Source organism: Chelmon rostratus, chromosome 17, assembly GCF_017976325.1.
Source record: "Chelmon rostratus isolate fCheRos1 chromosome 17, fCheRos1.pri, whole genome shotgun sequence".
Taxonomy (NCBI): Eukaryota; Metazoa; Chordata; class Actinopteri; order Chaetodontiformes; family Chaetodontidae; genus Chelmon; species Chelmon rostratus.
The window spans coordinates 605,093-622,685 of record NC_055674.1 but is presented as its reverse complement, the minus strand read 5'-3'; the positions used below and the strand labels follow the sequence as shown (position 1 = coordinate 622,685).

At 44.5% G+C, this 17,593-nt stretch overlaps 1 protein-coding gene across 1 annotated transcript in view; it reads left to right on the top strand.

Moving 5' to 3' along the window:
* Positions 1–17,573, top strand: part of stx1b (syntaxin 1B) — a 41,148-nt gene extending 23,575 nt beyond the window's left edge. The window contains exons 2-10 of the mRNA XM_041956865.1: positions 461–535; positions 3,722–3,821; positions 8,225–8,299; positions 11,735–11,808; positions 13,568–13,676; positions 15,600–15,673; positions 16,878–17,015; positions 17,103–17,213; positions 17,439–17,573. Of these exons, the coding sequence (XP_041812799.1) occupies positions 461–535; positions 3,722–3,821; positions 8,225–8,299; positions 11,735–11,808; positions 13,568–13,676; positions 15,600–15,673; positions 16,878–17,015; positions 17,103–17,213; positions 17,439–17,519 (837 nt within the window). The 3' untranslated portion in view covers positions 17,520–17,573. The remainder of the gene's footprint in view (positions 1–460; positions 536–3,721; positions 3,822–8,224; positions 8,300–11,734; positions 11,809–13,567; positions 13,677–15,599; positions 15,674–16,877; positions 17,016–17,102; positions 17,214–17,438) is intronic.
* The last annotated feature ends 20 nt before the right edge of the window (positions 17,574–17,593 follow it).

Genomic DNA, 17,593 nt, shown 5'->3' with positions numbered 1-17,593 from the left:
GCTAAACTGACACGAAAACAGCCTCATCTGTTGTTCACCAGTTATTCTTCTGTCTGTACTGTTCCTGTCTGTACTGTTCTGTTCCGACAAACATACTCCTAAAGCTGCGCCTCAGGTGTCCAAACCTATAGTGTCAGTTAGGACATTAAAACAGTCTGTTTAGTTTTGTAAAGTATTTCTAAGACTGACTGACACATCCTGGAGCTGCCGAGTCTTCTGAGGAAAGCTCTTTTAGAGAAGAGAACTGAACCAAGATATGTGAAGCTTTCAAGAGCAAAGTGTTAGATAGAGACATCAGATTGAACATGTAAAGGGGAGGGGTCAACAATAGTATTTCTATGCAAAGTGATGATGATGTTCCTTCACGTTGCTGAAGACCTCTGATCTGCAGTTCTTCGTCTGAGCACAAGCGACTCAAAGTTACGTTACATTACATCATTTATTTCCTGTCTGTCTGCAGGCTAAGGACAGCGATGATGATGAAGAGGTGGTGCAGGTCGACAGGGACCACTTCATGGATGAGTTCTTTGAACAGGTAAGACATGACTCATACAGGTGCTGACTACCCAGTTTCCACACGTCCTGGAAAACCTTACACACTAGTTCTCCAGGACTTTAGTGTAAAAGTTTTATTAATTATAATACACAAAAGTAAGAATATAGAAAAATCTTTAACATGTAAACTGTCATTAACAAATCATTTAAGTCACTCTGATGTACAATATTTGAGAAATGTAAAGGTAAGAGTCACCTCTAGCATCAATTTGCGCTGTAAAAACAGAACATTTTCTAATATTTGAAGCATTACAGATTATTTTCCTTGACAATATTTTCCCATGTTTTTGTGTCTACGAGACTAATGGAGACAATCCTTTTTGAAACTGGCTCAGTATTGAACGAGAGTGCTGCAGCTGGCTGCTGCAAAACGACCTGCAATGTAATCCATCCGGGTGATTGTGCACCTTTATTCTTAGGTAAACAAGTAGGAGTAAAGGTGAAGTTTGATCAAATCTGGCTTTAAATGGGACTCCTAACAAAGTTTGTTTCCAAGCTCTGTTATAAAGAACAGATGGAGGAAGCAGGAATGGATGACTGGGAACTTTCATTTAGCTGCTTCATCAGTGAAGGAGAGACTTTGAGATTATCTGTGTAATCTATGCAAAGACCTGCAGAGTGACAGAGTTCCTCTGAACTGATCCATCACACCCCGACAGACATCTGAAGATCTGACTCTCTGCAGACTGACAACAAAGACAAACGGATGCTTCTGATGTCGCCTTCACTTTGTTCTCTTTTCACCTCCTTCCACCATCTACTTCCACTACAGCTTTTTTCATACGTTTTTATTGACAATTTAAAAAATTATAGAATATTACCAGCCTTTAATGCAAAGTGTGTTGGAGGGTCAGGATGACCGTGTGAAACCCTCATTTGATTAAAGGCGTGGGTTTAATTTAATTGCACTCATCTCATGGTCATGTAATCCACCTGTAATGAACAGGTTTAAGAAGGTTGAAATTTTAAAAGTTCTGAACTCAGAACGTGTTCACCCACAGACATTATGAGGACAGCAAAAGTTCACAAACAGACATTATGAGGACAGAAACCTGTTCATCTAGCCACATTGTGGGGACTTTCCAAATGAAGGCAAATAGCTGGTCCTCACAAGGATAACTGTTTTTTTAAAGGGTTTAAATCTTTCATACAACATCAGTGGAAGTTTCTAGGTCGATAAATGTACTCACAGCGATTTCCAAGATAAATGGAAATAAATTTGGGATATCTGAAAATGAGTCATTAAACAAATGGAGCCTGACAGTACTTCAGCCAGGAGACTGTTGAGGGACAACTACCTGTTACTACAAAGCGAGGGTCCCGTGACTGGCAGTGGTAGACAAGATAATACTATTTCTAGCATGTTTACTGCCAGCTGCCACTATTAGCTTTCAGTAGTTAGTGATTATGACATCTTGTCTTTTTACTACAGCATGTTAGTACTTTTGCCCTTTGCTGTAAAGTGCTTACTCATTTTTTAGGCACAGTTGCACTATGATCTTTACTGACTTCTCACAGTACAAGTAGACATTTGAGCAAGGCTACTGAAAATTAGCCTGCTAACACCTGTAGCTGACTCTGTCAGTCACATGACCCTCGCCTTGCAGGCTGAGAGTCTCCCAGTTCAGGCAGGCATGCAGGTAATTTTAGTCTCATACAGTCATGTATGTCCATGGTCTATTTCTAAGTGGTTGGACAGATAAAACTGTCAAAAGTAAATGTGTATCTGCAGTGCTGCCATTCTTGCTGCCACACTTCTGCCTGTATTGAGCGATTTAACTCCTTCATATCAGCAATCTCAAAATGTGCACTGATGTTGCAATAAATGGTTAAAATCTTGATGTTAGTATCAAGGTTGTTTTGATTAAAAATTTAACAGGAACAATGCACATTATTAAATATCACTATAAATGCCCCAGAATCAACCAAGTGGTTGCCTTTAATCAATAGACAGTTAGACAGAGGGTTCCCCTAAAAACAGAACATAATGACAGTTATTGATATTGTTATTATTAAGCATGAAAACCAATAATAAAACACAAGATAAATCAGCATCTGCTCCTGAACTGGTCCGCAGATAAAACGTTTGAGATGTTAACAAAACTTTGTTAGCATTTACAGCAAAGCTACAGCTACTACTAGCTCCTGTGGCGTGGGAGAGCAGTGACCTTGAAGTCTGCTGTGAGAGATGGATTATCCTCCTCAGCCAATAGACTTCGACTGGAACACACACACACACACACACACACACACACACACACACAGATCTGGTGTTGATCTCCCACCTGAGGGCAGGAAGCTTCAGAGCTGATCATCATCTCATGTGTAGGACAGAAAACAACACAGACACTAAAACACATCAGATCATCAGTACAGTCACCACACAGTTGCAGTTGCAGTGATGTGCGCAACAGCCTGGCCATTTCTGGATTATTGAGACTGATGCCAATATTCATATTTGAGAGTTAAGTAAATGTAGTACTGATTTATTTGTTTTAACACAAACACATATATTTGATGCGGATTCTTGATTTTGTGTATTTCTGGATACACATTAGTGCATTTTTCTATGACTTATTTTTCATCACTCAGCTTAATATGTTTTGATGGTAGTCATTTTTCATAATAATTATGATCCAATCGTAATGTATTTGATGCCAATATTGATATATTTTATTTAATGTAATCAGAAAATTGCAAGTAATACATAACTAATCATCATCTTGAACATGATACATGATGATCAGGACATTTGTACTGTGGAAATAAACGTGTCAGTGCTCTCAGGTGGAGAAATTGTTTCCAAATGACTCAAGCATCAATTTGATTTTTCTTTATTGTTTTTTACTCATACCGATAAGATCTACCCATCTATCTATCTATCTATCTATCTATCTATCTATCTATCTATCTATCTATCTATCTATCTATCTATCTATCTATCTATCATCTATCTATCTATCTATCTATTTATCTATCTCTCTGTCTGTCTGTCTGTCTGTCTACCACTGGGCTGGCTGTGTTGTTCCTTATGAGGGCATTTTATGAATATTCTTCCTGCTTTGTGTGTGTGTGTGTGTGTGCGTGCGTGTGCGTGCGTGTGTGTGCGTGTGCGTGCGTGCGTGCGTGCGTGCGTGTGTGTGTGTGTGTGTGCGTGTGTGTGTAGGTTGAAGAGATCAGAGGCTGTATAGAAAAGCTGTCCGAGGATGTGGAGCAGGTGAAGAAGCAGCACAGCGCCATCCTGGCCGCCCCCAACCCTGACGAAAGTAAGCCCCACACGCCTCGTTCTTATTCCCTGACGTTCAGTTCGAAGTTTATTGTTCTGTTTGGAACTTTTATTTGTGCCAAATAGTTTTCAAAGCTGCAGTCGATTTGTTCTGAGTCAGCGGACGAGTTGCTGAACGTTTTCCCGTTGGTTCCCTGAAAGGTGAGAGCGTTCTGTCCTCTCATTGGTTAGATGCGTCTGGGGCTGGAGAGACGAGGTAAAACCCAGGAAGCAGGTCTATCTGTGGACCTGCAGGACTCCACAGGAGGTTTAGAGTTAAGATCACAGATATATAGACTTATTCAAACATAGGACAAAGTCACATTCAGCTGCCAAGAGGGGGCGCCGGTGAGCCGACGAGCCCACATGGATATTTGTATTAATGGATTAACCGCCTCCACCAAAGGGTCTCTGAACATCTGAAAAACTACACGTGATGTCCGGTCTCTGTAGTGTGACAGAGTGAAGCGGAGTAATAATTGTCCACTCAGCAGAGAGCTCGCCGGCGCTCGCCGCTGTAGGTTTGTGGTGTTTGAGGCTCCGGTTGGATCGGATACGTGCTGAGTGATCAGTGCTGTGTTGGACACGTTCAGACCAGGGACACAAAGAACTGTTCGATGTTGTGCGAGTACGTTGAACCTCGGGGTGAGATCTGATCCTGTGAACTGCTCGCCGTCCGAGCCTGTCGGCAAACGTCCGCCGAGCGCCGCCGTCACTCCCCGCGGTCCACCTCGTCCTGACACATGAGGAAGAATCCAGAATGTGTCCTGTTTGTGAGAGCGAGCCGCACTGCGTTCACCCCGACACGCCGTGACTCAGCATCAATGACTCAATGTCATCGCTGGAGCCCGAAGCCAAGTCTGCGCCGTCAGGAGCGCCGCACTGTAAAAAGTCCGGTTTTCCATCGGACTCGGGAGGAGCCGGAGGTTTCTCTGAAGGAGACCAGGTGACGGTCACTTCCTGTCACGTTCAGTCACGCCGCTTTCTTTCTTATTCCTCCAATCAAACGCTTTAAATGACTGAAGTGTGACACTTCAGCCTGGACTGGACTTCCTGTTCTAACTGCTGGCTCTGGATCAGCTCGTTATTCCTGCTCGCAGCACAGCGATCAGAGCGTTTAACACGAGAACTGCATGTGTGTCGTCTTTCCATGCATGTCGTCAGGATTTAACGTCTCTGCACGCTGATGTTTTCTTTTCTGTCGTCGCATGTTCAGTGATTTCTTTTTTTCTGTCTCTTCCATCCTTTCCTTTTTGCTTTGTGATCTTTCCTTCCCTCCTTCCTTCCTCCCCTCTCTCTGCATGCTGCCTGCAGCCTCTCCTCCTCCTCTGGTTGAAGTGTTTAAACTGCATGAAGTCCAGTTAACCTCAGAGGAGATGAGGAGGTTAACCGCTGAGGACATGTGAGTGACGTGTGTCTGTGTGACGAGTCTCTAGCGGCTCTTTCTTTATGTGTAAATACACAAAGCAAAGAAGAAGAAGAAGAACGCTTTATTCATCCTGTTCAGGCCAAACCAGGCAAAATATCCTCATGTAAAGATCAAATCAAATCAATTCATCGTCTCAGTTTGTTTAGCCAATATTTTATTGACAAAAGGATGTAAAATATTCTTTAAAAAAAATACTTTTATTGTGAAACATGTGCAGGAAGTGTAGCGTGTCAGCGATCAGATGTGAGACAGAATATTTGTCTCCTGCAGGGTGACGAGTGTGACATGACAGTTTATTTTTGACTTAATATTTTGAAGATAAGAGAAAAGAGTTCGGATGAGGTTTGAAAGCGACTCTAATGAGACGACGATTCGAAACACAATGAAATCATCCACATAAAGTGAAATACTCGAACACAGAATGGATATCTGCTGTGTATAAACTTCACTTCACGTTAAACCGAGTCGACACTCGGGCTCTTCTTCTTCCCTCTGGTGAAAACACGTCGCTTTCTTTCTTCTTCTCCTCCTCAGTTCTGGGTCAGTTCGCTCTCCGCTGCCAGCAGACCGTTATACAAAATGCATTCCAGTGTTTCTGCATGAATAATGCATCATGGGAGTTGTAGTGAGAGCAGCGGGTGCAGATGTAGTCCTGCTTCTAAACCACAGCCATTCAGAAAGACTCTGACGTCACAGTTCAATGTCCTGCTCTCATTGGCCGTCCACAGTGTCAATCAACACAGCAAATTCTCACCTGCCGTCAATCAGTGAACACAAAGAGTCCACCAGAAAAAAAACAGATGAAAATAATCAAAATACTGACGGGAAAAATTATCCACATGAAGGAGAGTGTGTGTGTGTGTGTGTGTGTGCGTGTGCGTGCGTGCGTGTGTGTGTGTGCGTGCGTGTGTGTGTGTGTGTGTGAGTGTGCCTCGTTAATGCTGATTGATTAATGAAGGCGTTCCACCAATCATGAGCTGTGGATGCTGCGCTGTGTTCAAAATAAAAGCTGCCAAGCAAATGTTTCAAAGTAAAAGTCCAGCAGAGACTGTGTTGTACTGGTGGAAGAAGTACTGCTAAGAAGTACTTAGATCCTCTACTGAAGTAAAAGTACTGCAGCCTAAAAACAAAGTGTAGTTTTTCTGAAGGTGATTGTGGTTTACTTCTTACAGGGATCAGATTATTTCCTGACATTCTGTCTGTTGTAAACACATAAAGTTTTTTAAATGATCAGAAAACTGGGAGGATGAAGAGCTGAAGCTTGTTCAGGTGAATAAAGGTGTGCTGATACTGAAATAACAAAGAAAAGAAAAGAAGATTCTCACAGGAAATGAGAAAACACTGAAACACAGGAAGTGGACGAGCCCGCACCGCTTCGTTTACCTGACTCTAACACATTCAACACCACTGAGCCTTAGCATCACACGCTAACAGAAGCTAAGAGAGACAGAATGAAGGGAGGGAGAGGGGAGAGGGGGAGAGGAGGGGGAGTCAGAGGGAGAGAGGAGGGAGAGAGGTGGGGGAGAGGAGAGAGAGTCAGAGGGAGAGAGGAGGGGGAGAAGAGGGGGAGAGGAGGGAGAGAGGTGGGGGAGAGGAGAGAGAGTCAGAGGGAGAGAGGAGGGAGAGAAGAGGGGGAGAGGTGGGGGAGAGGAAGGAGAGTCAGAGGGGGAGAGGATGGAGAGAAGAGGGGAGAGGAGAGAGAGTCAGAGGGAGAGAGGGAGAGAAGAGGGGGACAGGAGGGGGAGAGGAGGGGGAGTCAGAGGGAGAGAGGAGGGAGAGAAGAGGGGGAGAGGTGGGGGAGAGGAAGGAGAGTCAAAGGGGGAGAGGAGGGACAGAAGAGGGGGAGAGGAGGGAGAAAAGAGGGAGAGAAGAGGGGGAGAAGAGGGGGAGTCAGAGGGGGAGAGGAGGGGGAGAGGAAGGAGAGTCAGAGGGAGAGAGGAGGGAGAGAAGAGGGGAGAGGAGGGGGAGAGGAGGGAGAGTCAGAGGGAGAAAAGAGGGGGAGAAGGGGGGAGAAGAGGGAGAAGAGGGTGAGTCAGAGGGAGAGAAGAGGGTGAGTCAGAGGGGGAGAGGAGGGGGAGAGGAAGGAGAGTCAGAGGGGGAGAGGAGGGGGAGAGGAAGGGGAGAGGAGGGAGAGTCAGAGGGGGAGAGGAGGGTGAGTCAGAGGGGGAGAAGGCAGCAGTTGGATGATACTGCAGAGCTCATAAATCTGACTGCACTGCTGCAGCCAGCACACACACACACACACACACACACACACACACACACACACACACACACACACACACACACACAGAAATACAAACACACATCTTACCACACATTCACCTTATTTCACTCACATGTCACACATGATTTAATACACACACACACACACACACACACACACACACACACACACACACAGTCCAACATGGCTGACATGTCGTCATGTCATCAACACTGAATCACAGCTTCTTCTTCTCTCTTCACCTTCTCTGCAGCTTCTGTCAGTCTGTCCGTCAGGAATCATGATATAATATAATATAATATAATATAAAATAATATAATATAAAATAAAATAAAATAAAATAAAATAATATAATGTAATATATGTTTTTAGAACCCACAACTGTCAATAAAGTTATCAGAGTTTGAATATATTATCAAAAATACAATCTTTACGCTGAAGGAACAAGAACATGAGGTGAGATGATGTGTGGGAGGCTCTGCTGATCAGTTTCTGTACAGAGATCAGAGATGGAGTCAGGACTCTGTTAGCCTAGCTTAGCATAAAGTCCAGGCTGAATGAGTGTGTGAGAGGCACCATCACACCTCTGTCTGTACAGGTGCGCACGTCGTCCCGTCAGGTGTGTTTTTAGAGCTCATGACGTTTGTGGACCGTCTGTGGTGGACGTCCTTAAAAAAGCTTCTAACACTGATCAGCGTTGAAATTTTACTGTTAAATCAACGTTATAACAACGTGTCTTTCTTTGCAGAGACCAAGCAGGAGTTGGAGGACCTCACAGCTGACATCAAGAAGACAGCCAATAAAGTTCGCTCAAAATTAAAAGGTACACACTCATCTTCACATCTTCATCTTCATCAGGTGAACATGCAAAAAACATCAAAAGAGTGAAACGAGGCTGCAGACGTGCAGATCAGACGACGAATCAGTGGAGGTCACCGCAGGACGCCTGCAGACGTCTTCCAAACATCGATGTGGACACAAAACAGTCCAACTGAAGACTGAGAGAAGACAACGTCCTGCAGAACTCCAGCTTCTGTGTGAATCTTATCAGTTTGTCAGGAATGAATCAGTTCCTACAGCTCCCACATGCTAACAGATTAGCCTGCTAGCAGTAGTGCTAGCTCTGCTACACCCGCCCATGTGAGACATTACAGCACCGCTGACCCCTGACCAGCCCCCATCTTTTTGACCAGAGTGTGTATGTGTGTGTGTGTGTGCGTGTGTGTGTGTGTGTGTGTGTGTGTATTGACCTTCAGCAGCAGAAAAAAATATTCAGAAACAGTGGTGGTGATTTATCAAGCTGTAATCGCTGGGACAGCTTCACACACACACACACACACACACACACATTACTACACACACACACAATGTCGGTTCATTCTGAAGGTTCAAGGACATCACTGCTTTAATGTGAACAGCCAGAGGTTTGACTACACACACACACATGCCTGCAGACACATGCACACACACACACACACACACACACACACACACACACAGTCAGACTGTACATATGCAGTCTGAGAATAGCAGTGATGGTGGAGATAAAGCTATAATTGGAAACCCCACAAGGCCTGAGTGTTATTGTCCTCTCTCTGACAGACAGACACACACACACACACACACACACACTCACACATGCACACTACTGTAGATGTGTCGTCCCTGGGGGGGGCATGCCGGAGCAAACAGACTCCGCCCACAGCTCCAACAGCAGGTTGGTGTTCTTGAAAAGCTGCCATCGTCACCGACTGGGGGGGTTTAAACAGTGGAGCTGCACACACACACACACACACACACACGCAGCATTTCATGTGAATAAACTTCATGCATGTTGTGAATCAGTCGGGACACTGATGAGGCCCCCCCTCCACCCACAAAGCTTCAGACTCCTGTTACCCACCTGAGGACCAGGGAGATGAGTGTTTGCTCCTTCACACTGTGTCCGTCACAGTGAGCTCCTGTCTGTCTGTGAACTGCCTGATCCCATTCCAGCTGCTAATCTGATACATGCTAACATGCTAACACCAGTGTATCCCCACTATAGTCCTTCCTCCTCCTCCTCCTCCTCCTCAGTCATATGTCTGTCAGATCTGAACAGACAGGAAACACATGTTGATTTCATTCAGTGTGATGTCACTTCCTGAGGAGATCATGTATAGATTTATTATTCACGTAGAAACCAGAGATGTTCCGTCCACTGCTAACAGCTAACAGCTAACAGCTAACAGCTAACTCAGCAGACTGTTCATGGAGACAGTTTGACTCACTGTAAACTACAATATGAATCCAACAACTTTAATCTTAACTTTATTCTTAACTTTGATCTTAACTTTGATCTTAACTTTGATCTTAACTTCATTAACTCATTTTATGTTTCACTATTTGGATCCTTTAGACTTTTAATGAGAATGTCTCATCATCATGTTCGTTATGTAAGAACAAACATCACTGCTTTTTCAAACTAAAGACGTCACACACACACAAACACACACACTCACACATGCACACACACACACACACACACACACACACCGCACACACACTCACACACACACACAGACACACACCGCACACACACACTCACACATGCACACCGCACACACACACACAGACATGCACACACACACACACACCGCACACACACACACAGACATGCACACACACCATCAGTGCTGTTTGATATTGCTGAGTCATCGTGGATCCAGCAGAGAGCAGCTGGGCCATGAGCCAGAATACACACACACACACACACACACACACACACACACACACTCAGCGGAAAATATTATATAAGCGTTTCAGTTCATCTCATCACTCGCTGGAGACAGTCCGCCATCGCAGACTGACATGACACCAGGACAGACCTGCAGCCGGTTACCATGGCATCCAAAGACACACACACACACACACACACACACACACACACACACGGCTCCAGCTGATGAGTCCATTGAAGTCACAGGACTTCACCTGGAGGTAACCCGAAGGGCTAAAAAAACACACGGGAACTACATTACCCACAATGCTGTGTGGGAGATTGCTGTTTCCCACCTGTCGTCTCTCACCGGCGCTGCCTCGAGTGACATCACTTGAGGACATTAATCAGACGTCAGGCAGCTCGCTCTGAGACGCTGACGCTTTAAACCACTTTATAAACAGTAAAACCTGCAAACAAAATCCCTCACAGTTCACCTTCATTGTCCAGTTTCGTGTCCAGTTGTGTCCACACTGTCCTCGTCACACTCACATTACTCACTAATACTACCAATACTACTAAATCCTAAATATTAGTACCTAAACCTGCACACGTGTTTGTATTTCGGTTCATTTCATACATTCATTCGTCTTTATATATGAACCTCTAGAGGTGGACGTTAACATGCTGTACTGAGTGTTTGTGAAGCAGGACGGAGGCTGTGGGACTCACACGCTGTCCTGGTCAGTGGACAGATTCAGCGTCTCGTCCTCGTCCTGCTGACGTCCACACGCAGCTTTAAACTGTGTCTCAAGTTTTAAAGCTTCAGCCGAGCGATGAGCTGATGAGGGAGAGGAAGAGGAGCGGGGAGGTGTTGCGATTTACCTTCATCTGCTCCTCAGAGACGGAGGTTCTCAGCTGTGAAAGAGACGATCTGTTAATCCTCGATGAATCCTCACAAATCAAACCTGCAACACAAACTAGAACTAAACATGGACGCCGTCTCAAACCTGTCGCAGGAGCAGCTTGAACGTCTGTTTCTGTAACACCATCGTACGAGCTGACAGAGAGGTGGAGTCCTGGTGGAGGACGAACAGCTGACTCTGCAGCGCCACCTTCAGGAGCTTTGTGGAGACTTTCAGTGTTTATCTGTCAGACTTCACTTCTTCCAGAGAAGAAGCTGAAAAAAGCCTCCGATCACTTCCTGCTGAGCAGCAACCAGCAGACAGAACATTTAGCATTTAGCAGCTAACGAGCTGGAGGAGACCAAACACAGAGCTAAAACAGAGAGAACGCTGGACTGACGTTCATCAGGAGACACAAACACGACTCCTCGGCTTCTGGAGATCAGTTCAAATCATGTTTTATTAGATCATTTCAAGGAAACTGTTACGTTAGCAGCTAAATTAATAGCTACATGTATGACATGTATCAATAGTAGAAAACACTCGAAACACCATCTGGTTCAATCAGATTAAACTGACACAGGTTATAGCTTAGCATTACACCCCTTCACAATAAGAGCATTAACCAGATGTTTTTGTGTGTGTCTTCCTGCAGCAATCGAGCAGAGCATCGAGCAGGAGGAGGGTCTCAACAGATCATCAGCGGACCTCAGGATCCGCAAGACACAGGTGAGACCAGTCCAGGTGTCCCCTGATGTCCACGTGTCCATCAAGTGTCTGAACACACGCTGTAAATAAAGACTTTTTAATTTCTTTTGTTGATTTTTATTCTGGATTCATTAAAATCTGCATTTTTATTTCAGTTTTTCTCATTTTTAGTTTCACCAATTTTTCTTTTATTCTGAAGCAACGAAAGACAAAGAAGCACCATTTTATTGAAACTTACTTTGGATCTGCTCACCTTCTCACCTGGGAGAAGGTGAGCAGATCCATTTTCTTCTTAATGCACCTGAAGAGCAGCTTTGCTTCCTTTATTTGAAGATTTTATTGATAAAATATGTATTTATCACTGCTTACAGCAGATAAATCGTCAGGAAGTCCGTCGAGCATCGAACACATCTCACGCTGACTTAGAACATCCTACTGAGCATGTGCAGAACTCTAATGTCTGACAGCGGTCACATGACAGTCGAAGAGTTCATTAACAAAAACAGAAACAAATCGATTAATGGAGGAAATGATCAGCTGATTGATCCAGAATGAAAAGAATCATTAGTTCAAATGAAGCTCAACCAGCTCCAACAGTAAAATCCTGCTTTGACATGAACGACTGAGTCATAGTAATCTGATGAGGTCAGAGAGAACAGGAGAACAGAAGAACAGGAGAACAGATAGAACAGGAGAACAGAAGAACAGGAGAACAGATAGAACAGGAGAACAGATAGAATAGATAGAACAGGAGAACAGATAGAACAGGAGAACAGTCACAGGGACATTTTACTGCACTCACTACTTTTACTGTAATACTTCAAGTACATTTTACTCATTATAATTTTACTGAAGTAATGCAGGACTTTAACTTGTGACGGAGTATTTGTCGAGTGTGTATTAGTACTTTTCCTGTGGTAAACATAGTGTGAATATTTCACTGACAGTTGATGACACTCTATCAGAGGACAGAAATGTTTGAACAAGAACAGAAAGCTGCTGAGCTGATGCTGTTTCTGTTCTGTCCTCTGATTTGTCTGATGTGACCCTGCAGTATTCTGCTCTGTCATTGGCTGAAACACCCCATTTCCTCCCCATTGGTCTGCTCTTTGCTGCCTCCTGGTGTAGGAGAGCAGAACTGCAGCATCAACACCTTATACAACCAAGCACATTAACACCTCCACACACACACACACACACACACACACATGCATGATTCACTGTGTTCACAGATATTTGCATTCATTCAGAAAACACACTTTATAGATGCAAATCTAACACACGTGCACGCACACACACACACACACACACACACACACACTTCCTATGAGGACATGTGATCACATGGAGAGCCATTTCACCAATAAAATCTGATTAATTGTAATGGATATTTACAGCCAGAACAAACATGTATTGCATTATTCTGAGTATGTGTGTATCAGTGGTGATGACAGTCCTCCTCAACTCATCAAACACACAGAATATTGACAACATATTGACAACATCACAACAGACACCAGAATAAGCTGGACTGGTCAGATTTGACTGTATTTAGGGTTAGCCCGGTGGACAGTAGTGGACAAAACTATCATGTGTTTGTTTCTCCAGAACAGATCAGTTTGATGACTTTGGTGAATTGTATTTTCAGCTGACAGACTGTGAGTCCACAAACAAAGCTACAGGCATGATGAGCTCCTGCCATGAACGTCTGACTGCCTCTAAAACATGAAGTGACCTCTTTTCTTCTGTCTCATTGTCTTTCTGTCTCGTTGTCCTGCAGCACTCGACGCTGTCACGCAAGTTTGTGGAGGTGATGACTGAGTACAACACCACGCAGTCCAAGTACCGCGACCGCTGCAAGGACCGCATCCAGAGACAGCTGGAGATTAGTGAGTACAAGGACATACTGCACACTGCACGCTGTGTACTACACACTGCATACTGCACACTGCACGCTGTGTACTACACACTGCATACTGCACACTGCATACTGCACACTGCACACTGCACACTGTGTACTACAAACTGCATACTGCATACTGCATACTGTATACTGCACAATGTGTACTACACACTGCATACTACACACTGCATACTGCACACTGCATACTGCACACTGCACACTGCACACTGTGTTCTACAAACTGCATACTGCATACTGCACACAGCACACTGTGTACTACACACTGCATACTACACACTGCATACTGCACACTGCATACTGCACACTGCACAACAAACTGCATACTGCACACTGCACACTGTGTACTACACCCTGCATACTGCACACTGCATACTGCGTACTACACCCTGCATACTACACACTGCATACTGCACACTGCACACTGTGTACTGCAAACTGCATACTGCACACTGCATACTGTGTACTACAAATTGCATACTGCACACTGCAAACTGCATACTGCACACTGCAAACTGTGTACTACACACTGCACACTGCATACTGCACACTGCAAACTGCATACTGCACACTGCATACTGCACACTGTGTACTACACACTGCATACTGCACACTGCATACTGCAAACTGCATACTGCACACTGGATACTACACACTGCATACTGCACGCTACACACTTCCCGTCTACACCACGACCACCATCTGTCTCTGACCACAAACAAACCTCAGAGGTCTCGACTCTATTTTATCATTTAGGTTTAAGACGTGTTGTATTTCTTAGTTTAGTGTCACCAACATATTTAGATAAGTTCAGTTCACTGAATATACTTTCCAACAGAACAAGAAACAATAAATAAATAAGTTTTTATAGATTTTATATTTCATTATTTTGTCCTGTTGGTCATGACAAAACAAAAGTGATTCCAGTTTGAACTCGCCTTCGCTGAAATAACAAGCAAGGTCGACTCAGTCTGCAGATAAACATCATAGTACAACACACACACATGCAGACACAGTCCCAAATTAGACTAATAGGCAGAATACAAACACACACACACACACGCACGCACACACACTCACACACAAACAGGAATCAGCTTGTAACAAACAAACAGCAGCACATTCAGCTGATGCAGACAGATAAAGAAACACAGCAGCAGACTGACTGCAGAGGTGGTGCAGATACTTTATTCTCAGCAGCTCTGACCTTCACACACACACACACACACACACACACACTCACACACACACACTTCCGGCTCGGTATAATATTTAATATTACATTCATCTGATGTTTGTCAGCTATATTTAACGTGGTTTTACTCTCCCTGATTTCACTGTAATATTTAAATATATTCCAGTGGATTGATGACGTTCCTCCACCGTTTGTCTGAATTTGCACACAGATTATTTTTTATTGATGGATGTTCAATTCTGATTTGGTTCTTCTTGGCACACTTTTCTTTCTTGTTTCGATTAGAAAGAGAAAAAGTGAAATTAAATAAAACATGAAATCACAGTCAGAAGGGACCAGATTCCACATCAGGTCCAGCTCTGAAGACGACCCAGCAGCATATGAACCAACAGTGACTGCGTTTCTAAGATCTCATGTTCTTATTTGGGGATTTTGGGGGATTTGGTGGTTGCCTAGCAACACGACATTAATCCTAATCTACCTGTGCTTGTACCTGCATTACTCTCCGTTTACATTGAGCTTCTGTCTGAAAATCAGGACCAGAACATCTGTCTGCCGTTTGCTGTTCAATCAGCATTCAGGTGTAGTCACACGTCGTGGCACGTGATGTACGACGTGTCACATGGCACATCGTGTGACCGAGGTGATGCCTCAGCTCTAACGCCGCTCTGCTCCTCTCTCTGTGTTCTGTCTCAGCTGGGAGAACCACCACCAACGAGGAACTAGAGGACATGTTGGAGAGTGGCAAGCTGGCCGTCTTCACCGATGATGTAAGCGTCGCACCTGAGCCCGGCTGTAGCTACAGGTCACTTTTTATGGCTCACCTGAGCCACTCTGCATCCCTTAGTGATTATCAGCCGCTGCTGAGAATGGAGAGTGGCCATGAGGTGCGCTGAGACAAATGACAGCAGGGAGGACGATGGGACACTGTCCGCTGCACCGTCAAGCTCTTATCTTGATGGAGTCACCTCACATTATCATTGACTCCTTCGAATTAAAAGCTCACATATGTGCAGACACCACAGTCATTGGCCAAAACTTTTGTTCAGTTCTGCTGTAACTTGAAACTCAATGAGACTCTGTGATGTCACAGTGGAGACCAGCACAGACCAGGTTAGAGCACCACCGACAGAAAACAGAAGGAACCGCAACTGAAAAGTCGTGACCACATTTTACATCGACTGAGGTTTCAGCCGGACGGAACAGATTAACACTTTGAATGTTTCTGAAGTAGTCAGCTCACACTGTCAGCCACACCCCCAGATTAAAAACAGGCGCCAACAGCAAGCAGGTTCGCTGACCTGAGCGTCACACGTTCTCTCTGAAGTTTTGGTCCACAGTTTGATTTCTTGGTGGATGACAGAAAAATGACCACATAATCAGAGCCACCAGAGAGCACAAAGTACACTACAACACATGTACAAGTACAACAAACTGTACTTCTGTTATGTCGTCAGTCTGAAGTGATAAACCTTAAACACCTCCCCAGTAACATTTCTGGGAATCTGGAGGTTTCTAATGTATTTTTCATGATAAATAACTTAAAAATGAAAACATACCAGGAAAATAAAGAATTGGAAATAAAAGGTGTTTAGAGTAAATCCTCCATTTAGACCAGAATGTAGGGAAACACAATTCACAGAAAATATCATTGAACTGTTTGCTCTCAGCAGGCTTTTAATTTGAAACATCTGCAGGAAGTGTCACGCATCACCTACAGTCACTTTGTTAAAGGTGAACGAGCGACAGGCTCGCATCGTAAGAGCTCATTTATCCTCTGCTCCAATCAGCTCCAATCAGAAAGCTTTTAAAGATTAAAAAGATTAAAACTAAATGATCACTTAAAAAAATAACTAAGATATTCCCAAAGTTGTGATTAAGTTTTTGTTTTTGATATTTTTGGATTGTTCTCGTCGTTTCTTTTCATTAGAAACTGTAGAATAATGTTCGTATGAAACATCTCCTCTCCCGCAGATCAAAATGGACTCTCAGATGACCAAGCAGGCTCTGAACGAGATCGAAACCCGACACACCGAGATCATCAAGCTGGAAAACAGCATCCGCGAGCTGCACGACATGTTCGTCGACATGGCCATGCTGGTCGAAAGCCAGGTACGCGACGGGAGGAGGTCATCGGCGTCTACCTGTCAGAGATCGTCTGGACATCACGTTAACTGTGACGTGTGTGTGTGTTTTTAGGGAGAGATGATTGACAGAATTGAGTACAATGTGGAGCACTCCGTCGACTACGTGGAGCGAGCCGTGTCCGACACCAAGAAGGCCGTCAAATACCAGAGCCAGGCCCGCAAGGTACCGTGATCTTTAGAAAAACTGCTCCCTGAAAGCATTGCTGTAAGAAACATTCGGTCTGAGGGCTTTGGACTGTCTGTGTGCTGAACTGCACGCCGGAAACCAAAAGAAATCCCGCTAGAAACATGAAACACTTCATACGAGGTGATGTCACAATCCTTAAAGGGCCAGACGCTTCTTTATTCTTTATGTACCAACCCGTGTGTCTCTGCTGTCGCCCTGCAGAAGAAGATCATGATCATCATCTGCTGCGTCATCCTGGGTGTGGTCCTGGCGTCAACCATCGGCGGCACGCTGGGCTTCTAAGGCACTCCGCCGCCTGCCGCCGTGACGACCGACACCGACCGACCGTCTGACCGCCAGCAGAGAAAAGAAACACC